The sequence below is a fragment of the Molossus molossus genome, unplaced genomic scaffold (assembly GCF_014108415.1).
Source record: "Molossus molossus isolate mMolMol1 unplaced genomic scaffold, mMolMol1.p scaffold_m16_p_4, whole genome shotgun sequence".
Classification (NCBI taxonomy): Eukaryota; Metazoa; Chordata; class Mammalia; order Chiroptera; family Molossidae; genus Molossus; species Molossus molossus.
Window position 1 is genome coordinate 110,599,595 of NW_023425377.1, and position 23,585 is coordinate 110,623,179.

Sequence of the window (23,585 nt, forward strand, 5' to 3'; positions counted from 1 at the left end):
TAATTTGATGAGATTTGACAAATTATATACATTGTGTAACCACCAACACAAACATTTTCATGACTCCAAAAAGTTCCTTGTGCTCTTTTGCACTTCATTTTCTTCTACCCCCTGGGCAATCACTGATCTGATTTCTAAGTTTTGTTTTTACTAGACTTATAGAAATGGAATGATACAGTTTGTAATCTTATGTCTAGCCTCTTTCACCTAGCATAATGGAAACAGATTCATCTGTGTTGTGTGTATTAGTTTTAGTTTATTGCTGAGTGGTCATTCATTATATGGATGTCCCACAATTTGGTTGTATATTTCCCAGTTGATGGTTATTTGGGTTCTCTCCAGTTTTGGGTTGTTATGAGTAAAGATGCTAAGAACATTTGCTTATAAGTCTCTATGTGGATGTATGTATGTTTGTTTTTCTCTTTGATTAACACCTTAGCGTGAAATTAGTGGGCCATATGGTAAATGTATGCTTAGCTTAAATAAGAAACTGCCAAACTATTTTCCAATGTGGCTATGCTGTTTTTCTTTTTCATTAGCAATATATGAGAATTCCGATTGCTCTACATCTTCATCAACACTCAGTATTATTAGCCTTTTAAACTGTAGCTTACGTTTTAGTGGTTGTGCAGTGCTATCTCTTTGTGTTTTTAACTAGCTTTTCTCCGATGACGTTGAGCTTCTTTTCATGTGCTTATTGCCATCCGCTTATCTTCATTGGTAAATGTCTTCATATATTTGCTCATTTTTTATGTTTTATAGAGTTATAAGAGTTCTTTATACTAAATATAAATTCTCTATCGGATATATATTTTGTAAATATTTTCTTCCAATTTGTATCTTGCTTTTCTTTTTCTTTTTTTAAGAACATTTTATTTTATTTTTTATCCTCACCTGAGGATACTTTTGTATTTTTTGTTCAGATAGAGTGAGAGGGAGAGAGAGAGAGAAAGAAACATCGATGTGAAAGGGACACATGGAGTGGCTGCCACCCGCATGACCCAACCAGGGCCAGGGACAAACTGCATCTGAGGTACGTGCCCTTAGCGGTAACTGAACCCGGGTCTCTCTGGACCACAGGTCGATGCTCTAACCGCTGAGCCAAACCGGCCAGGGCTTCATTTTCTTAATAGTATCTTTTGAGGAACAGAAATTTGCTTTTGATGACTGAGAACATTTAAACAATTAAATATATATTTCATTAGTTAAAAAATAATGTGCATAATACTTTCCTCTTACCTGCAGTAAGGAAGTATATCAAACATCATAAAAGGTGCTGAGTAAATAAAATTATAGCCTTAAGGTGGAAGACAATGGTAGAACATTTTATTTTTATAATTTAAAATTGACCCTGGTTAGAGAAGACAAGAAAATACAGTGATAGCCGTTGTTTACTTAACCAGACTGTTGCAGAATTTATTCTGAAGATTAAATACTTATAAAATGGTATATTATTTGAAAGGTAATATTTTGTTGACATTAGTAGAATAATTTTTTGTTTTTTAAAGTGATGTAACACATTTTGCATTAGATGTAGCTTGTGTGTGTGATGTAAGCAGATTGGTTTCAGTGAGATTTCGTTTACACGAGAAGGGTGTCGCTTGTAGCAGTTGATGAGAAGCCATGGTTGTTAGGTAGAGGCCTATTTTAAGAAATCTATTTTAATATGTGTGGTACCCATTTCATTTTGAAAACTTGAGCCAACTTTTAAGAACTATGAAAATGAAACGTTGCTGGGGAAAAGATTGTCCTTGTCTGAGATCATTGTATAAAATCTTTTCCTTATCTCAAATTTCTTTTCTTTCAAGGAAAAGGTGGCAGCATTCATTTACCATAGTTCATTATTTTTAGTGATTGTTTGGTATTAAGTCTTTACTAATTTCACCAGTATTATAGAATACATTCTTATAGTAAAGGATTTAATAGAAAATGAAGAGTGAAAAAATCCTTCCTTTTCCCTTATCTCCACAGTCAGTTGGGATGCATCCTCCAGTCCTCTGTAGGAATGTATACATATGTATTACACATACCTTTTTGTTTGTTTTATACAAGATTCTTTTGTTATGACTTACTTTTTCAACTAGTCTGAGTTATTTTTTTCCCAGGCCAGTTCATATGAGTATTCGTTATTCTTTTTAATGATTACATGTTCCATATATAGTATGGAAGAAACGTATACACTACTATTTAATTATTCCTCATCTGTTAGTGGAATCTTGGGGCCTTATAAAAAAAATTAAACTATTACAAATAGCTACAGTGAACATCCTTGTTTATATGCTTGTGGACATATGAAACATTTCTGTAGGATAGATTTGTCAAAAACTTTATGGATGTACTGTAAAATTTTTATATATACTGACCATTTCCTTCTAAAAGGCTTAAAACCTAAAGTGACTTCTTTAGGATTGTAGAATCTCTTCCACATTTCAAAACAATTGCCGAGAGACTGTTCTCTCTATCTTCAATCACCCTGAAGATAAGAGATCTGCCCTTTTTGAACCTTTCTGATTTCCTGAGTTCTGCTTCTATTCAACATCACATGTTCTGGGCACATACCATGTGCCAAAGCTCTGTCCTGGGTGCTAGGTTAGAGGACCAGAGCCCTTGCATTCAACAAGTTCTCAATTTAGGGATAACACTTCTTAGTCTTACCATACCAGTAGGACCTGTCATTTCACCCTGTTACTAAGGATTTTTGTAACAGAGACTTGGGCTGCTTTTTAGTATATATTATAGCCTGTTTTTTAAATATTTTAATAATTGTAAAATATACTAATAATGAGCTTTCTGTCTTATTAGTTATATTGTATAACGGTATGTATGAAGATAGTGTTTAGAGCAGCAGTTTTCAACCTTTTCCATCTCATGACGCATATAAACTATTCAGATTCTGTGGCACACCAAAAAAATACTTTTGCCAATCTGAGAAAAAAAATGTAGGTATGATTTTGATTCATTAAACTGGACAGCTATTATTGTGTTCAGGCTGTTGTCATTTTTTTTATTTGACAATCTAAGGGAAAAGAGGTCAGTGCCCCTGACTAAATAGTCAGATATTGCATGTTTTAAAAATTCTTGCGGCATACCAGTATGCCTCCCGCAGCACACTGGTTGAAAATTGCTGCTTTAGGGGTATATTGTAAAAAGTATGAGACACTTATGCCACTTTTTTTTTCCTTTAACAGGAATGGGTTGGACAGGTGGAAATAAGTGCCCTTTCTCTTATGTACAGGTAACCACTGTAATAACAAAAATAAAGTTAGTGGAAAATTAATATATTACATTATACTAAAATTGTTAAAATAGCATTTTTATGCCTTGGTTGTGAAGCATCTCTTTTTTTTGGGGGGGGGTATAAATTAGATTCTGACATTTAGATATGTCAACATTAAGAGATTTTCATTCTCAAAATATTTTTGGAAAGGACTATAGAAAAATTTTCCAGGCCTATAGACTGTCATTTACTAACCCTGTAGAGAAATTATTTCCTACTTTCTCAAGGCTGTAATGTTGAATGGCCACTAGAACAGCCAAATACCATATCAGTTTTTACCATTTTTACCTAATAGAGTAGCAGGTGAATGCTTTATATTTTCTTTTCAAAATGTCTTTATACATTGCCTCTTCACAATTTCTATGGTTTTGAGGTCTCCTTTTAGAATTATGTCCGAAGTCACACATATACAAGTTATATTTGAAATTTAATTTCTATTTAATTTTGTTAATCCTCACCTGAGGATATTTTTTCCATTGATTTTTAGAGAGTGGAAGGGAGGGAGGGAGGGGGAGAAGAGAGAGAGAAACACAGAGAAACATCTATATGAGAAAGACACATTGATTGGTTGCCTCCTGCACACATTCCAACCAGGGCAGGGATTGAATCTGCAACCCAGGTCCTTGCCCTTGACCAGGAATCAAACCCGAGACCCTTTGGTGCATGGTCTAATGCTCTAACCATTGAGCAACACTGGCCAGGGCTAAACTTTTATTTTTTTGCTTTTATATAGGTATTCTACAACTTGGTTATTTCATTACTGTTTATGTTTACTTCTATATCTTCAGTGCCTAGACCATTGCCTAGGCTCTTGATGAATGATAAATCTTAATTTATGAGATATATTCCATCAGAAGTAATTTCTAAATGTTATTTTCAGGAAAGATTTTGTAATTTATCGGGAACCAAATGTTTCTCCTTCACAAGTAACTGAAAATAATTTTCCTGAAAAGGTAAGAGTTTTTTTCAGTGTTTCTAGAAGATTTAAGTAAAAGAACTACTCAGTTGCCACCTTGACCTCCTAAGCTATAATTTTATTTTATTTTAATTTTTTTTGTTAATCCTCACTCGAGGATATTTTTCCCTTTTTTTTTTTTTTTTTTAGATAGAGTGGGAAGGAGAGGGGGAGAAAGAGGGAGATGTGAGATAGATGTATTGATTGGTTGTGTCGGAGATTGAACCTGCAACCCAGGTACATGCCCTTGACCGGGAATCGAATTTGTGACCCTTTGGTCCTTGGGCCCAGTGCTCTAACCACTAAGCCGAACTGGCCAGGGCCTAAGCTATAATTTTAAAGTGGATATTTGGAAATATTTGTGCATGAAGATTAGATACTGAGCTAATATAGTATACTTCCTGTTAATCATCATTGAGTCATATTTTGTATTTGTTTTCTCCCCACAAATCATCATGTTGAACCTTATAACATTTCACTAAAGGAAAAAAACTGAGATACTACTGTATATGATTAACTAGAATATTACTTTTTTGTGTCAATATAAATATTAAATAGTAAAAAAAAAAACTTGTGAAAATAGGTTCTGCCATTGCATCCAGAAATACTTTGGTAATTGTGCTATATTTTGCATTATAAAGATAATTTGCTGGCTAAGGTATTATTATCTGTTCAAAGTGGAAACAACTGAAAAATTGTATAAAATCTAGGGGAAAAAAAACCCAGCTGATTCATTGTAAGAAAACTTTATTTTAACTAGTTGTTTTGGTGTCATTCAGGCCAAGTTGAAGTGTCTTTGTCACCATCTTGGAAATGAGTGAAATACTACCTTTATAAGGACTTAGGGGTTTCCAGGGTGCTTGACTCTGTATCTGGCCTTTTCCAGTACATTTATTGGAATATGATGTAATCTAAATAAAATCTGTGCTTTTCTCTTTGTATAAGTTATTGACTATTTAAAAAGTACAGTTTACTCTTGAACACCATGAGTTTGAACTACGTGGGTCCACTTGTGCATGGATTTTTTTTGAGTAAATATACTGCCTGTCTTCCGAGTCTCAGGGTATCAAATTCACGGATTCAGTCATCCGCAGATTGAAAACAGTATTTTTGATTCGAGGTTGGAGGTTGGGAATCTGAGATGTGGAGGGCTGACCGTGTGCATTGTTATGCACCATTTTATGTCAGGGACTTTGTCCTCATGGATTTGGTATGGGGTTGTGTGTGCTGGAACCAATCCCTGCAGATGCCTATGGAGGACTGTGAAGTTTGGGGGGTTCAGAAATTATATTTGGATGTTTGCACAGGGGTTGCCACCTCTAATCCCCACATTGTTTAGGGGTTAACTGTACTTAACTGTAAAGAAGCAGAAACAATTTACTTTTTATTTTGCCTCTTAGAGGTAAGTAAGCATTAATAAAGTTTTGGAATATTTTCTTACAGTCTCAACTCTTGTTCTTTAAGTAGCTGAAATCATGTTGCTTTTACATAATGTATTTGTTTTTTGTTTTATCCCATAAACATTCCCCAGGTCATTAAGAACTTTTGACTTAATGGCTGTGTAACATTTCAGCATGTGGATGTACCATAGTTGACTACATTGGGGCTTCTAAAATACTCACTGTTTAGAAATTATTTACTAGTAATTGAGAGATGTTGGTGATAGTAAGTTGCTATGTAAATGTCATATACGAAGGGCTGAAAGGTGTCTTTTATTTTTCCCTTTCAGGTATTACTATGTTTTTCAAATGGAAATCATTATGATATTGTCTATCCCATAAAGTATAAAGAGAGCTCTGCTGTGTGTCAGTGTAAGTTTCACCTTTGTGTTTATATAGGAGATTATATTTTTAAGATACACAGTCTTAATGCAGTCAGGGAAAATGTACTCTGTTTTGTTGTATAAAAATATTTCTAAAAACCTTAGGTTACGAAAAATACTAATATTGTTTTAAAAACTTGTTTCAGTAGGAGAAAAGAGCTAGTAGCTGGAGTTTGACTTGTAAACACAAAAGTTATTTCTTTCCTGCAGTAATTACATTCAGTAATAAGGATTTGTATATGTTTTTAATGCTGGTAGTGTGTGGCTTGAAAATCTACATGACTGAGCAAATACAAGCAAATACAAACATTTGATTGTATTTGGCTCTAGAGCAGGGTTTCTCAACCTGGCACTATTGACATTTTGGGCCAGATAATTCTTTGTCTTGGGGTCTGTTCTGTACATTGTAAGATGTTTAGTAGTACCCCTAGCACCTACTGTGTAGATCTCTCTCCCATTGTGACAACCAAAAATGTCACCAGATTTTGCCACATATTTCCTGGGAGGGTACAATTCCTCCTCCCTTCCTAATCGAGAATCACTGCTCTATTAATTCCTCCCTTCATCTTTGCTAAGTGCACATCACTCATACAAAGCAGTAGTGCTGGGCATGTAACAGCTTTTTCCTCTGTTCTTAAGCTAGTGGTGATCAGTAAAGAAAATGTGTAGTGCAAAATTTTTAAATTGATTGATCTGTTTTGAGGTATGGAAGTCTAGCTGTCTGTTTCCCTGGCTGTGTCCTTTTTTCCCCAGCTAGTCAAAATCTGGGCATGTCAGCTTTGGGAAGGATAGCTCATGGAGCCTCCTTTCCTGTATTTCTCATTACCTATGGGTTGGATGATACCAGGAGTAGAAGAAAGATGGTTTGTCAGAAGGAGGTCTCTTAGGAAACTCAATGTTGATGAATTCTTAGTGCGCTTGTTTTCATAAGGATCAGTGTAATAAAACCAAATGAGAGTCCTGAACTCTGTACATGTTTTGAATATTTGGTAATATATATTTTCATTTTGTTTTAAAGCAGAAAAGTTGTCTAAATATACTTCTTCCTTGGCTGCTGAGAATACATTTTATAAGTTTCTTTTTAGTTTCTTATGAAAAGTTACCGTTTCTAGCAATCTTAATATTTTCCATCCAAGTCTCTCAAGGGTTAGGCACGTTGTATGGCATCTCTGATCCTCAGTTTTCTCATCTGTCAATTAGAATAATTATGCCACTGTGCTGGGATTACATATGAAGGTAATGCAAAAGGCTTAGCACAGTATATGGAGTGTAGTAATTGCTCAGTATGCATATTTAGCTTCTGTTGCCATATTTGTTTTATAGTTGTTATACATTTTTATGTTATTGTTTTTAAAATGGCAGTTATCTTATGTAATGATTAACTACACACAGAAATCCTGGTTGCTCTCTATCTAGGTAACTGATTAAATTGTATTATTGATGTTGCAAGTGTCTAGTTAGGATTTTAGAAGCTTGGACAATAAGACATAAAATTTAAAACATAAAATTAGTTGAGGTTGTATAACATTTCTCTTGTTAATTGCAGCTCTACTTTATGAATTGCTATATGAGAAGGTTTTTAAAACCGATGTTAGTAAAATCTTAATGGGACTCGACACCACTGAAGTAGCTGGTGAAAGCAACAGTGAAATATCAGATTCAGAGGATGACAGTTGCAAGTAAGAATAAATTTAAATCCTAAAATATCTTTAAAGTATCGTACAAAGAAACAGATCAATAAATGTTTCTTCGTGGAGTTGCCTGTCATTGAAGTATTACAGTATTCCTCAAATATAGTGATCTGCAGTGGAAGGTTCTTTTTCTCTACCACTGATATTACCTAATTTTTATGAAGGAATTGTTTCTTTTGAAAGATGATGCTTTTGGTTGATAAGCATCTCTTCTATGTAATTGGGATGTGTATATGTGAAATTGATTTGGTCTACCTATATGTGTGGTATTGTAAATTTTTTTTTTCTACTTTGATTTGTTTTTATTTATTTATTTTTGTTACAGATGTTTCTCCGTTTTCCCCCACTGGTTCCCTCCCTGCCCTGTCCCCAGCTTTGTTGTCCATGTCTATTCATGCATACATGCATATAAGTTTTGTGGTTTATCTCTTCCCCCACCACCCCCTCTTCTGGGGATTGTCAGCTTGTACCCCACTACCACGTCTCTGGGACAACCCCATTTCTCAGATTGTTATATTCATTATATTCCACAAATAAGTGAGGTCATATGATACTTGTCTTTCTCTGTTTGGCTTGTTTCACTTAGGATGATACTTTCCAGGTCCCTCCATGTCGTCTCAAAGGATAAGAGATCTTTCTTTCTTACAACTGCATAGTACTCCATTGTGTATATATACCACAGCTTTTTTATCTATTCGTCTACTGATGGACATTTGGGCTGTTTCAAAAATATGGAACACTTCACGAATTTGCATGTCATCCTTGTGCAGGGACCATGCTAATCTCTGTATCGTTCCAATTTTAGTATATGTGCTGCTGAAGCGAGCACTGGTATTGTAAAATTTTAAGGTTAACCTGTTAATTGTTTACGTATCCAGTGCTGAAAAAATGGCCATTTTTATTCCCTTGACTTAACTTTCATTGTTGTCTTTCTTAAATAATGCCACCTCTTTTTCTTTTTAGGTAATAAAAATCTCAAGTTAGGGCATAGTGTGTGAACAGCCTCTGTTTAGTTTGTGACTAAGCGCCTTTTAACTTCGAGTCTCTGAGGCTTATTTTGCTTTTCCACACAGGAAGTGTAGGGTAGTGGTTAAGAGTTTGGGCTGTGTACATCCATATCTGGTTTCAATCCTGGCTTTCTGCCACCTTACTAGACTTGGGGCACGTTACTTAAATTCACGAAGAAGCCTCAATTCTGCATCTGTAAAATGAGGATGTATTAGTTTTCCTCAAAGGGCAGAATTGATAAAAATTAAAGAGATAACATACAAAGTGCATAACCTAGTTCCTAGATATAGTGTCCAACATATATTAGTTTTTATTGGCAATATTAAGAAGTTTATATTTTATAAGAACCAATCCTATTCCATTCCCATTGAAGCTACAACTATTATTGTTGTTGTATCTCAAGTAGGAAAGTATCCTACTTGGTGTTACAGCTACTAGCTGTGAAACTAGAGAAAGAAATTAAATTAAGCCTTAGGATATCTAATTCTTTATTAAATACTTAAATATATATTTCTTTATCTATAATTCCAGGCATTTCTTGAATTAAAATTTTCTGATCCTGTTTGAAAATTTGATTGGCCACCATTTGTAAGAAAGAAATGCTTTAGTTGGGTTAGAATCTGGGTCTGCCATTGTAAGTTTAACGCTAGAGTAGACTTTGCACAGATAGAAATTCTTTTTCTCCAGCACCTGTCTGATTAAGACATGTTTTTGAGCATAGGAGAAAGTTAACCAGGGAAGGTGTGCTCATTTTAATGCTGATTTTCTTTTTATACTGTACTGTTGTAGCCCTTGGAACATGGGTGCCTTTCTGGTTAACTTTCTGCATTATCATAGATTTCTTTCTTCATATCTGGCTTAGGGAAGATAAGGCTTCAGTTAGGGAAGAATGCTGTATAATCATGGCACAACAGATAGGCATAGTGTGGTAATAAGGAGGAAAGACTAAGGATGTCATTATACTCTTGTGCCTGGATTTTTTTCATATTTACATTGGTCATTGCTGAAGTACTGGCACTTACGGGTGCTTTTTTAAATGTAGACACTAGATACTTGGTGTTTCTTAAAGATTGCTGCATTTAAGGATATAGATTTGGAGATTGCCCTGAAGACTAGAGATTGATTTATTAAGGAGTGGAGGACAGAAGAGTATAGTTGGCCTCTCACCTCATCTCCCAGCCTCTTGGCCATCCCTGGGTCTTTTTACTTGCTGTCTGTTTCCTCTGCCTGGAATACTAAATGGCCATATTGTTTGCTGTCTCATCACCCTTTAAAATTCTTTATTCAGAAAGACATCTCAACACGTTTTTTTACTCATCCCACTTTTTATTTTTTGAGCTTAACGACTCAACATTCGCTTTTTCCTAAACCCCACCTCCTCACACCCAGTAGCACTTACCAGCATTTAGCATACTGATTATAGTTTGCATATACTCTCACTAGATTGTACATCGTGCTGTAGTGGAATATTTTGTTTAATGGATCCTCATCTATGTATTGAAAGGAAATTTTTTACATTGAATTTTTTTTTTTTTAATCCTCACCCGAGGACATTTTTCCATTTTTTGTTCCAATAGAGTGGGAGGGGGGGAGAGAGAGAGAGAGAGAGACATCGATATGAAAGGGACACATCGAGTGGTTGCCACCTGCACCACCCAACCAGGACCAGGGACAAACTGCAACCGAGGTACATACCCTTAGCGGGAACCAAACCCGGGTCTTTCTGGACCGCAGGCCGACGCTCTAACCACTGAAAAAAAACGGTACATTGAATGTTTTTTTTTGTTTTGTTTTGTGGTATGGGCAGGAGCTAAACTGGCCAGGGCACATTGAATGTTTTATAAACTCATTCTACCCACTCAAATTTCAGTTTATTTCTTTATTTTTATTTATTTTTTAAAATATTTTTTCTTTATTGATTTTAGAGAGAGAGAAAGGGAGAGGGAAAGGGAGATAGAAACATCGATGAGAGAGAACATCGATTAGCCGCCTCCTGCATGCCCCTCGCTGGGGATTGGGCCCACAACCTGAGCATGTGCCCTGACTGGGAATTGAATTGGCGAACTCTTGGTGCATGGGTCAACACTCAACCACTCAGCTACACTGGCTGGGCATATTTCTATTTTCTTGATGATTGAGCCAGTAAGAATTACTGATAAATGTCTTTGACGTATATTTTATGTGTTATACACACGTGTGCACACATACTCTCATATACTTGGATACTTTACTAAAATTTGTGTGGTTTCATTGAAATATAGCTTTGACTTCTTGGAATACAACTCTGACTTCTCACATTTTTATGTGAGGTTAGAATAAATTAATTGCATGCAAGTACATTTTATATTCTTAATTATGGTTCTATTTTATCCTTTATAGGAGTAAAACTAGCACTGCTAATGATATGAATGGATTCAAAGCTTTGTCAAGCGACCAGGTATTTTTTTCCTAATGGTTTTAAGTTTTCATTATAAGAGCTTATGAAATTATAGTCTTAATTTTTTTTCTCTTGTACATTTGCATTAGAGTCAAGAGCATGTAAAACTAAGAAGTTTTTCAGCAGCTTATAAATTTTTGGAGTTTTCTTTTGATTTTATTCTTATATCTCAAACAAAAAAGTTTTCTAAACATGTCTGTGTTGATTACACTTCCTGACTTTGTTTGTGTAGCACGTGAAAAACAATGGGAACTCCCCAAGCCTTCCTTTGTCTAGAAAGGTTCTTAAGTCACTTAATCCAGCAGTTTATAGAAATGTGGAGTATGAAATTTGGCTCAAGTCTAAACAAGGTGAGCTTAAAAATTTGTATTTCCTATAAATTTACTCTGTGGCACTTGAAAATAATAAAATTAAGTTGATATCATACTGATTTTGTTTACAGCTCAACAGAAACGTGATTATTCCATTGCTGCTGGCTTACAGTATGAAGTTGGAGATAAATGCCAAGTAAGTGATTATATGAAGAAAAGATCTGACCTGAAATCTTATTTATTATTATAGGATCTGAGAAAAAAAGATGATCAAGTTTGAATGCCTTGTTAATTCGTGATTTCAGAATACATTTTTTCATGTATACATTTTAATGGTTTTAAATATTTAGCATTTTGACTCATTTGAGTACATTATACTAAAATTGTATGTATCTAAAAACATGGCATCCCATCACATAATCTTTTTTAAAAAAAATTTTTTTTTCTTTATTGATTTTAGAGAGGAAGGGAGAGTGAGAGAGAGAAACGTCAATGAGACAGAACATCGATTGGCCATCTCCTGCATGCCCCACACTGGGGATCTGGCCCACAACCTGCACATGTGCCCTGACAGGGAATTGAACTGGCAACCTCTTGGTGCATGGGTCAGTGCTCAACCACTGAGCCACACCAGCCAGGCTCATCACATAATCTTTTAAAAATAGTTTAATCTTTGCAATTAATTACTTGCTTCAAAGAAGTAGTACTAACATTTTAGATTTTTAGATGTTTTCATTACAGTTGGCAAGTAATTTATAATTGGTTCAAGCTTGATATAGGTCAATTTGTTTTGTTTATAAGTCATCCTGAAAGACTGAGAGGTGCATAATATTTTTTTCTGTTGGATTAAGAAAGGAAAGTGGACAATAAAAGGAGTTTTTTCATTTAGTTTGAATAAGCTACTGCTCTGGACTTAAGTAGCTGATTATTGGAAAGTTGGGTTAGATCAGTGTTTCTTAGAGTGATTCTGCACCCTTCACTCTGCTCAGCAAGGTCTGCAGCCTTTTTTTTTTGTTTCACAACTAAGATCACATCTAGTGGGTGGAGTCCAAGGTTGCTGCCAAACATCCAGATAGTGTACAGGACCCCCTTCCCTGCTCTCATGACAAAGAATTATCTGGTCTAAAGTGCGAAAAATTCCAGGGTGAGAGAAACTCTGGATAAGAGAATTTCTAAGGTCTCTTTTCTTTATGATAAAAATGCTGTTATTTCCAAACTAAAAACTATCCACATGCACAAAAATTAGTTGGAACATAATTTTTATCAAAGTGCTTTCTATCAAAAAGTGTTGCCTTCTGTACTGGCTGGTCCTCAGTTGGTTGGAGTGCTGTCCTATACACCAAGAGGTTTCAGGTTCAATTCCCAGTCAGGGCACATATACCAAAAGGTTGCAGGTTTGATCCTTAGTTGGGGTGTGTAGAGGAGGCAACCAGTTGGTGTTTCTCTCACATGGATGTTTCTTCCCTCCCCCATCCCTTCTGCGTGCTCGCTCTCTCTCTCTCTCTCTCTCTCTTAGATCAATAAAAACATATCCTCAGGTGAGGATTTAAAAAAAAAGTATTGCTTTTCAAAAATTACCTTAAAATAGCCATTGACAAACATTTCTTCTTGACTTGTTGGGGAAACTCTCATTTCCTTTGTGATACATTGGTTTGTGAAAAGTATTTGATTGCCCAGGGTCATATCTGTGCACTTTTCATAGTGTTCTGGTTCTGGGGTATTTGAAAGGAGAGGATGAAGAAGATGTGGTTCATTTAGGTTCTTTTTTATGGGATTGTCAGAATGATGATCTAATTGTAGAACAGAATTGTGGAATTTTTGGACAGCTTGGAGAGAAGCAAAAGAGAAGAATAAAACCAGGATTTAGGGTTCCCCTCCTCCACCCCCTCAATAGAGAGGAGAAGATTGCTTATCTTACATTGCATCACTAACGTAATACTCATTATTTCAAATCTAGTGTATCTTTGAGGCTGTGTTTGCTTTTGTAAAGTAGATTCTTGTTTAAAAAAAATTTTTTTTTCTTTATTGATTTTAGAGACAGTGGAAGGGAGCAGGAGAGAGAGATAGAAATGTTGATGAGAGAGAACATTGATTGGCTGCCTCCTGCATGCCCCCCACTGGAGATCGGGCCCAGAGCCTGGGCATGTGCCCTGACCGGGGATCGGACCAGCGACCTCTTGGTGCATGGGTTGATGCTCAACCACTGAGCCACACCGGCCAGGCAGTTTTTTTCTTTTTAGAGTATTTTGTTTCTAATTCTGTGACTTGACTTTTTTTTCATTTGCATAAAATTTAATTGACATTTTACTATGGAAACTGCTAGTAGTCAAAGATGATTTGTTTACTCAAGAAAGCATGTAAGATGTAGTTTAAACTTTTAATAAAAATCAACTTTAGAAAAATCTTTTGTATTGTTAAACTCTTGAAGAGAGGAAGGCACAGTGTCCCATTGTGATTGATGAAGAATGAAACCTCAGCTTGAGGATTTCGTCAGCTAATAGAAGTAGGAGAGTACTCAAGGCCACACTGCATCGACGTGCTCGTGCTCCTGGTGCAGTCATGCCAGCTGCCCTGCTCAGTGTTGTTTGGCTATAGCGAAACCTCAGGGCTTACTCTTCTGTCACAATTTGATCTTAGAAAATACCAATGTGAGAGACAGATAGTGGATCTATTTTTAGGGAGAAGAAAGGTCACAGTTACATTTTACATATTGGAAAAGTGAGAAGATAAAAGTAATTATAATAATAGTTACTCTTGTGTCCTTCATATATATGATACATACCTCATTCTGTCTTCATGAGTCCTATGATTTTGGTACTATTATTAGCCTTATTTTGCATATGAAGATACTGAAGTATGAGAAGTAACTTGCCCAGGGTCATATTGCTGGTAAGTAGAAAAGCCAGGCCTGGAATCCAGGTCGTGTTGAGTTGTAGCCCTGACCTCAGGACCAGGGCAATATGTCCTCTTGTTAGGAGCCTTAATAGATGGTGCCCCTACTTCTTGAACTATTTACAAAAATAATTCAGAACAATTTTGGAAGGATAAACAAAAGGCTATTAGAGGTACAGAAGTCTGGGAGGTCAGAGAGACAGAAATTTTTGTACACCATTTTGAAATTAGGTTTGTGTTTAACAATATACATTTTGTTTTCTCTTTAATTGGAAATAAAATAAACTAATCATTAATGCAAGGTAGCAGGTGACTGACTTTCTGCAACTGTTCAACAGGCTAGGTTGGATCACAATGGAAAATTTTCTAATGCCGACCTTCACGGGGTTCACTCTGAGAATGGACCAGTTTTGATTGAAGAAGTTGGAAAGAAGTATGTATTGCTCTTCAACTAAGGCATTTACTGTCTTCCACATAGCCTAATGTAATCACGAGCATTTCAGAATGGATTTGTGTATTTACAAATTCAATTAGAGGTGTTGCCAATGTGTAGAAAATATATTTGTTTAGAGCTTTTGAAAAACTAGTTTAAGTCCAAATTCAGTGTTTTGCATGATGACATATTTAAAATTTTAAAAAACCCTCGTTTTGTTGGTTACTGTTTAAAATGTGCCATTCCTTACAAAGGCATTTTGGGAAATTGACTTGTTATAACTATAAAGTGAAACCTTTGGAGGGTGGGGCCATGTTCACTTCTAATGTCGTTTGGTGCTGCATTGTAGGTCGTTAACTTTAAGTAAATGTCAGATGAAGTGAAATTTTATGGTTGACTTACAGTGTTACTTTAGAGCACCTTTTATTTCATTTTTTGCTGCCCCTATTAGAGATAAAGGTAGTAAGTCACACCTAAATTGTATTATGGAAAATTTCAATCATACACAAATGTTAGGAGAATAGTACAGTGAACCCCAAACTACCATCATCCTGGTTCAGCAATCAGCAGCATTTGACAGTCTTATAATCTGTTCTCCCTAACCCTTTTTAAAAATGGAATTGGAATATTTCAAAAAACTCCATCCCTGGCCGGTTTGGCTCAGCAGTTAGAGTGTCGGCCTGTGGACCAATGAGTCGTGGGTTTGATTCTGGTCAAGGGCACATGCTTCTGTTGCAGTTCGTCCCGGCCCTGGTCGGGGTCATGCAGGAGGCAGCCACTCAATGTGTCCCTCTCTCGCCGTTGTTTCTCTCTGTCTCTCTAATGCTCTCCCTTCCTCCTACTCTATCTGAAGATAAATGGAGAAATATCCTCGCATGAGAATTAAAAAATAAAATAAAATAAAAATTCCAGACTTTACATCATTTCTCATAGACATGTAGATGCTTTTATGTATCTCTAACACAGTAGCGAATTCTGCCTCCTCCCACCTGAATGGTAGTACCATTGTCACATCTAATAAATAGCAATCATTCCTTGAATCTTTTGCTTCAATTGTGATTTAAGGCTTTTTAGTTTTCTGGTATTTTTAGGTTAGAAAATATGCTTTTGATTTGTGTTGTTTGATTAGAATTACATCTGGATTGCTAAATGGCTTTGTTTGTACTTAATTTTTATATAGTAACTGAAACTGGAAATTCTTATATAAGTTACAAATAAAATTGTTATGCCAAAAACTTAAGTAGATTTTGTTACTATGAGCACTTTAAATAATTTCAAGTCTTCCTTCTTTTTGAAGACACTCACCGAAGATCCTCAGACCACCTCCCTCAGAAAGCTGGAACACGGTGTCAGGGAAGAAGATGAAAAAACCTTCCCCTTCTGGACAAAATTTTCATTCTGGTAGAAGCACATCAAGTTATTCTTTTTTGGAGGGAGGGGTGATTATACATGGAGTAATTTATCATAGGAAAATTAAGCGGTATTTTTGACTTTTTGTCACAGATACGGATTACAGAGGGCCAAAGAATTCAAGCAAGCCAGTAAAAGCTCCATCAGCACTACCTCCTCGACTCCAGCACCCTTCGGGAGTGAGACAGCATGCATCCTCTAGTCATTCTGCAGGGTCACCATCTCAGAAACCCTCCAGTGAGCACAAGAATCTTAGCAGGACACCCTCACAGATCGTCAGGTAAATTTCCTGAATGCAAGAGACGTAGAAATTAAGGGAGCGGCATTTCTTTTATTAGCCACATTACATGCTTTTAGTTACAGAATATTAAAAGGTACTGTGTTTTTTATTTATTTTTAATTGATTTTATAGAGAGAGGAAGGGAGGGGGAGAGAAGGGTAGAAACATCAATGAGAGAGAACATCGATGGGCTGCCTCCTGCATGCCCCCCACTGGGGATCGGGCCCACAACCTGGGCATGTGTCCTGACTGGAAATCGAACCAGCGACCTCTTGGTGCATGGGTCGATGCTCAACCGCTGAGCCACACTGGCCAGGCTAAAAGTATTGTTGATAAAATACTATATGAGGATTTTAGTCCTTCATAGTTCTCTTTAAAGAAATCAAAGTAACTTTGAAGGGTAAGTCATCTTTATTTTTGAATAGTTTTTTTTTCCCCCAAAAGATTTGGGAGATCTTATCCTAGCCAGATCTTATTCTGGCACTTAATCGTTTTCTGGTAGCTTCTAATACGTTAAATGCTGAATTCCAGATTGCATTTCTAATTCCTTGGAGGGTGAGGATGTTTTCCTTTATATAGGAACTTGAATCGGCCAAAATGGTTATGGTTTACTTTGCTCTGATAAGTTTGTGGTAATGTGTCTGATAGCAAACGGGACTATAAGTTTTAGGTTCATGTAACCATGATTATCAGCATTCTGACCAAATATCCAGACACAGATGAACTTCAGTGTCATAATTTCCTGTGCTATGGATTTTATTTTTTTCCTTATCTGCGCTTCCATAGTAATTTATAACCCTTTGAAGGACTTTATTTGAGAGGGTGTGTCTTAAGTGGAGGCTGTCCTTTCCATGAAAATGTGGCCATGTCTCTGGGCACGGGGGCCCTCCTAGGTTACTGTGACCAACGCCTTTCTCTCCCCAGTTGTCTGAACAGCTGTAGCATTAGCTTATGTGGTTGCCAAGCTCTGGTCTTTAGTTTCTTTATTTCTGGCATTTGGGTATTTCCCTTTTTTGGGATGTACTTAACATTTTGTCATTAAATATTGTTTATGAGTAACATAATATCATCAAGACTATTGTAGGTGATTAGGCTTACATGTTACCAATACTGTATTAGTTTCCTGGGTGGCCTAAAACGACAGAAATATATTAAACTTCTGGAGGCTAGCCCTGGCTGGTTTGGCTCAGCGATTAGAGCAAACCAAGGAGTCCAGGGTTTGATGCTGGTCAAGGGCATGTACCTCAGTTGTGGTTTGGTTCTTGGCCCAGGTCGGGGTCATGCAAGAGGCAGCCAGTCGATGTGTTTCTCTCACATTACTGTTTCTTTCTCTCTTTCTCTCTCTCTCCTCCTCCCCTCCCCCACTCCTCCCTCCCTCCCTCCCTCCCTTCCTCCCTCCCTCCCTCCCTTTCTATCTGAAGATAAATGGAAAAATATGCTTGGGTGAGGATTTTAAGAAAAAAAAAGTTCTGGAGGCTTGAAGTCTGATATCAAGTTGTCAGTAGGGTCATGCTGCCCTTGAAGGCTGCAGGGGAGAATCTGTTCCGTGCCTCTCTCCTACTTCTGCTGTTGCCCACAGTCATTGGTGTTCAGCGACATTCTGGGCCCATGGTGACTTTTCCCAGCAGACAGAATTTCTGCCATTAATCAACTAATTATGTCTGGAACCTGTTGTTTGGGTATTGACTAGACTCTACTAGCATCTGGTGGCATCTTACTCAATGCAGGCAAAGTACCTAAGAGATCTGACTTCTTTTGAATATAGACTTTGGAAAGCTAAAAAGGTAAAGTAAACATAGGAAGGTCATAGGCAAAAATGAATTTTATCTTTTTAATAGACTGGAAAAGAAGCATTTTTTCCCCTTGAACATAAGGGTACTTTTCAGAGTTAAAGATTAAAAAAGAAAATACACATAGGCTACTAAATGGCTACTTTAAATATACTTTTATTTACCACAAACTGAATTGATATCCAGTGCATTTCTGCTGTTAATCCAATCTCCTAGGAATTATTAGAATGATCAGACAGATGTGAAATGTCTCTGCCGCCTTAGGGTCAGTTTCTGTTTTAAGTGTTAGCTGTATGTTACTTGGAACATGAAACACTAGATGGCAGAAGGTGGTGGGTAAATGCATAGACATGAAGCTTTTGAGAATTTCTGATATTGGGACTGATTACACAGGAACCTAGTTGTATTTGCAATTAGTATGCCTTCTCCACTATCTATGTGAGGGTGGATTTTACTAGTATATTAAAACAAATTTAAAAACTGCTGATGATCAAATATTTCAAGTAGATTTTTTAAAAAACTAAGTCTGAGTTTAGAATTTTATAGTTAATAGTCGACTTGATTTAAGTTCATTAGAGTTGATCTTTCTAATATTTAACACAACAGTTTTGAATTCTAGTTACAGAATAAAAGAACCGTACTGTTGGGCATGAGACTTTCATGGCCTCTCACTTTTCATTTCTTCCTCATTCGTCTCTTCCTCTGGAAAAAAATGAAACAGTGTAATAAAAAACAAGCAGGATTGCCATGTGTGGTTTCATTATATGAATGCTAAAAATGATAGTGATGTCATTGCTGAATATCTCTCCTTCAGCTGGGTGCAAATAGGAAGGATTTGGTTCTCCGTGTGGTGGGTGAGGATAGGATGGACGTGGTCTGAAGTTGTGTTAACTTTCCAGAGACCCCTGGCATTTGCTGAGTCTTTGGAGTCTTCCACCACTGGAGTTTGAGAAGAATTGGTCTAAGATTACGAATATCCAGTTTGCTCCTCCGCTTTTTTTCCCCATTACCTTTAGGGTTGACATCTGGCCTGTTGGAAACAGGGCGTGATTTTAAGTGGGACTATTTGAGGACATAAACTGGCTATTCGTTATTTTGGATGTAAAAAAAAATTATATGGTATCTGTGTCCTTCACTTTTTTCAGGAAGATTATATGTTCATAGTGTGACATCATATTTTTCCACTGTTGTGAAACTGTTAGACACAGTAGAAATAGTATTCATGTCTCCTGTAATAGTTACAGGATATAATAAAAGCATCAGGATTGTGTTACAGGCTACTAAATTCTGTTCATGAATTTTTTGTCATCCTTTTTTGACCAAAACTATATTGAGATGACAAGTCTTATCTGTGCAGTTAGAATCTAGCTTGGCACATTGTAATATTTCTTGCTTTACATCTCCCTTGTTGGTGCCATCATAAAGCAGGAAGATGGGCCTGGTGACTCCTCTGAACATTGCCCTTTATTTAGAACAGTAAATTAGAATGCTTTTGAGACATAAACTAGTACGTTCCTTTCTTTTGAAAGTGAATTCTTGCTCAAGTATTATTAGAATGTGGAGTAAAGAAATATATGCTGTCTCACTTTTTTCTTTTCTTTTTTTCTCCCTTTCCTTATTGTAAGTTTGTCTCTTGACTCTAATGTAGTGTGCATGATGCTATAGGACAGCAGTTCTCAACCTGTGGGTCGCGACCCCTTTGGTGGTCGAACGACCCTTCCACAGGAGTCACCTAAGACACAACAGTAGCAAAATTACAGTTATGAAGTAGCAATGACAATAATTTTATGGTTGGGGGTTACCACACCATGAGGAACTGTATTAAAGGGTCGCGGCATTAGGAAGGTTGAGAACCACTGCTGTAGGAGATTCCATTTGCTAAACATTAATCAGGTTGCCAAAAGTTCTGTAAGTTATGGTGTAGCTAAGTTAGTCAAATATTTGTATTTAACAGATTATTTTATTTTAGATATTCAGTGCATTTATCTTCTTTTTTGTGACAAGAATGTTTTATTTCACAGAAAACCTGATCGTGAGAGAGCTGAGGATTTTGATCATGCGAGTCGAGACTCTAACTATTTTGGCCTCTCCCCAGAAGAGCGCAGAGAGAAGCAAGCTATAGAAGAATCTCGATTACTTTATGAGATTCAAAACCGAGATGAACATGCTTTCCCAGCCCTTTCTGTATGTATAATTGGTTAGAAATCTCTCCTTAATATACAGTTGACCCTTGAACAACACGGGCTTGAACTTGAACTGTGTGGGTCCACTGATTTAGATTTTTTTTCAATAAGTACAGTCGGTCCTCTAAATTCCTTGGGTTTCACATCTGCAGATTCATCAACCACAGAATCTATGGATGTGGAGGGCTGCCTATATGTATTCTTTTATGTCATTTTATATGAGGGACTTCAGCATCCACAGATTTTGGTATCTGTTTATGGTCCTGAAACAAATCCCTTGTGAATACCAAGGGATGCCTGCCTATAGCTAAGATTTTGGGGAGTTAAAGTTATACAAAGATTTTCAGCTGCGAGAGAGGGGTTTACACTCCTAACCCCTGTTGTTCAAGGGTCAGCTGTGGTTTTTATATTAAACCATAGTTTGTTTCTATTTTTTTGGTTAATCCTCACCCAAGGATATTTTTTTCCACTGATTTTTAGAGAGAGTGGGAGGGAGGGAGGAGAGGGAGAAAGAGAGAGACATTGATGTGAGAGAGACACATTGATTGGTTGCCTCTTGCACGTGCCCTGATGGGCCAGGGATTGAACCTACAATCCAGCCCAGGCATGTGCCCTTGATCAGGGATTGAATCCATGACCTTTCAGTGTGTGAGCTGATATTCTAACCACTGAGTCACACTGGCCAGGGCTAAACCACAGTTTCTAATGCTAGAAAAATAATTTTTAAACTGAAGGGTACCTTGCCCTGGGTGGTGTGGCTCAGTTGGTTGGGGCGTCATCCCATATACTGAAATATCTCGGGTTCGCTTCCCTGTCAGGGCACATGCCTTGGTTGCTGCTTCGATCCCCAGCCCTGGTTGGGCGCATTTGGGAAGCAACTGATTGATGTGTCTCTCTCACATCGATGTTTCTCTTTCTCTCCCTTTTTCTTCCCCCTCTCTAAATATCAATTGGGTGAGGATTAAAAATAATAATAAACTGAAGGGTACCTTAAAGATCAAGTAATTGCTCCTTCTTTTCACGTCTTTTCTGACACCAACTCGCTTCTAGGTTAGTATTTTGAAATAAAACATGTTGCTAGCCTAAGTAACAAAATACACCTGTATTCAATTTACAAGATACATCTATAAAATTCAGAAAGTCTTTTTAGCATTCTTGTTAAACTCACCAGCGCCTAACAGTAGGTACTGTAAGAGCTGTTGTTCAGTGTTTGCTGTTCAGGCAGTAGTACATGTAATCTGGTGTTGTTCCCTAGCTGTGTGTCAGATGCTGGGCTGTGGTGGATGCTTCTCTGATGAAACAGATGTTCTCTAACTTTAGGTTTCTTAATTCTTTTGGTGCATTCAGAAGGGAAAACAGTTTCTCATGTAGAATGAAGTAAATGTTCTGAGAAGAGGGTTCATTGGCAGGATAGGGGAACATGATTCAGTTTGGGGCACTGGGAACCCTGCAACTATGGTCTTTTAATTACTAGTAAGTGGTACCAAATGATCTGTGGTCCAGAATGGTGGTTGGACACTTTCTCAACCATGAATTAAACAAAATGAAATGTTACAGGAGGGCTTCCCACTGTACCAATGTAAAACATTAAATAATGCCCCTCACATTCAATTCTCTGTCCACTGGCCTCTGGAATCTTTTAATGGGGGTGTCAAATGCTCAGTTGAAAACAGCACCTCTGGAATAATAGTTCAGTTTGGCACGGATGGGGTGGGAGCTTAGGAATTATTAAAAGAAGTGCCCAAATTCATATGTGAAATTGACATGGTCTGTATGTTAGATATATTTATCATTATATAATAATGTTTTCCCATGATATTTAGGTAATAAAAAAGCACAAGTCACCTAGGCTTGTACTCATAACTTTTTGTCCTTTATCAGTTAGCGAATGGTAAGAATACAACTACTATAATGTGGGAATAGATTGTGGAATTTTTTTATTGTTAAAATAAAGTCATACTGATCACTTTCAGTTTAGGGAGTTTGAATCCTGTCTAGTCTCTAGCAAACTGCCGCAGAGGGCTGAGATCCTCTTCTCAACTCTGTGCAACATTTGCTCAGAGACTGCTGGAACAGCCACTCTTCAGTGATAATTTAGTTTAAAAACCTGACTTACTGCCCTGGCCGGTTTGGCTCAGCGGTTAGAGCGTCAGCCTGCGGTCCCGAGAGACCCGTATTCGGTTCCCGCTAAGGGCACGTACCTCGTACCTCAGTTGCAGTTTGTTCCCGGCCCTGGTTGGGTATTGCGGGTGGCAGCTACTCAATGTGTCCCTTTCTCATCGATGTTTCTCTTTCTCTCCCTCCCACTCTATCTGAACAAAATACCAAAAAATGTCCTCAGGTGAGGATAAAAAGCAAAAACAAAAACAAAAAAACCTGACTTATTCCAGTCCCTTTGTTACACCAATTAGAAGGTTAGATCTCATAAAGAGCTTATATCATTTGCTGAGGGTCAGTAGCATTTCAGTGGCAACAATTCTAGTGCACTGTATCTGCTAATTTGCACTTGGGTGTTTTCCCCACTAAGGACTGTGGCTCTACAATGGCTGATTTTGAACATTGGTATGCTGTTCTTTGTGCAGAGAATGGAAGTGTAAGTTGCAAGGTGAAAGTTTGGTCAGAGCGGCTTCCTGAAACCAGGATATGAAGAAGTATTACTAATAATTTAGGCCAAAGGTCTGATTACCTAGTACTTTGACTTACTGGTAAGCCTATAACTGTAGAGTATAGTATATAAGTAAATATGAGCATTAGGTCCTATTTTTTTTTTTAAGTATGGAAGTATGAAGACAGGGCTATGAATTTTGAGACTTTCAGTCAGATGTACAAAGAGTATATTTATGGGTCAATCTTTAACACAACGGTTGGGTTTTGTTCATTTGAAGAGCTCAGCAGCCAGTCAGTCATCTTCTCAGAGCAGCAACCCATGCGTCCAGAGAAAGGGGTCTCACGTGAGTGACAGGAAAGGAAGCAGGCGGAGAATGGACACTGAGGAACGGAAAGATAAAGGTACGTTATTTCATCATTTGAAAGCAGATGCTAGAGATCTGTGCTGGTTTAAAGTCATCCATTGGGAAAAGAACCATTTTAAAATCA

The 23,585-nt window shown here is 37.1% G+C and overlaps 1 protein-coding gene and 1 non-coding gene across 3 annotated transcripts in view; one reads left to right on the forward strand and one right to left on the reverse strand.

Annotated features, from left to right (window-relative positions):
* Positions 1–23,585, forward strand: part of OTUD4 (OTU deubiquitinase 4) — a 44,056-nt gene that overhangs the window by 13,532 nt on the left and 6,939 nt on the right. For both annotated transcript variants that reach the window (XM_036239907.1, XM_036239908.1), the window contains exons 4-15: positions 3,189–3,235; positions 4,158–4,230; positions 5,962–6,043; positions 7,601–7,733; positions 11,133–11,190; positions 11,423–11,540; positions 11,633–11,697; positions 14,732–14,826; positions 16,124–16,227; positions 16,330–16,516; positions 20,328–20,490; positions 23,375–23,498. In XM_036239907.1, the coding sequence (XP_036095800.1) occupies positions 3,189–3,235; positions 4,158–4,230; positions 5,962–6,043; positions 7,601–7,733; positions 11,133–11,190; positions 11,423–11,540; positions 11,633–11,697; positions 14,732–14,826; positions 16,124–16,227; positions 16,330–16,516; positions 20,328–20,490; positions 23,375–23,498 (1,249 nt within the window). The remainder of the gene's footprint in view (positions 1–3,188; positions 3,236–4,157; positions 4,231–5,961; positions 6,044–7,600; positions 7,734–11,132; positions 11,191–11,422; positions 11,541–11,632; positions 11,698–14,731; positions 14,827–16,123; positions 16,228–16,329; positions 16,517–20,327; positions 20,491–23,374; positions 23,499–23,585) is intronic.
* LOC118616580 lies at positions 8,471–8,574 on the reverse strand. Its single transcript, XR_004956577.1, has one exon. It is a non-coding gene; the product is annotated as a U6 spliceosomal RNA (small nuclear RNA).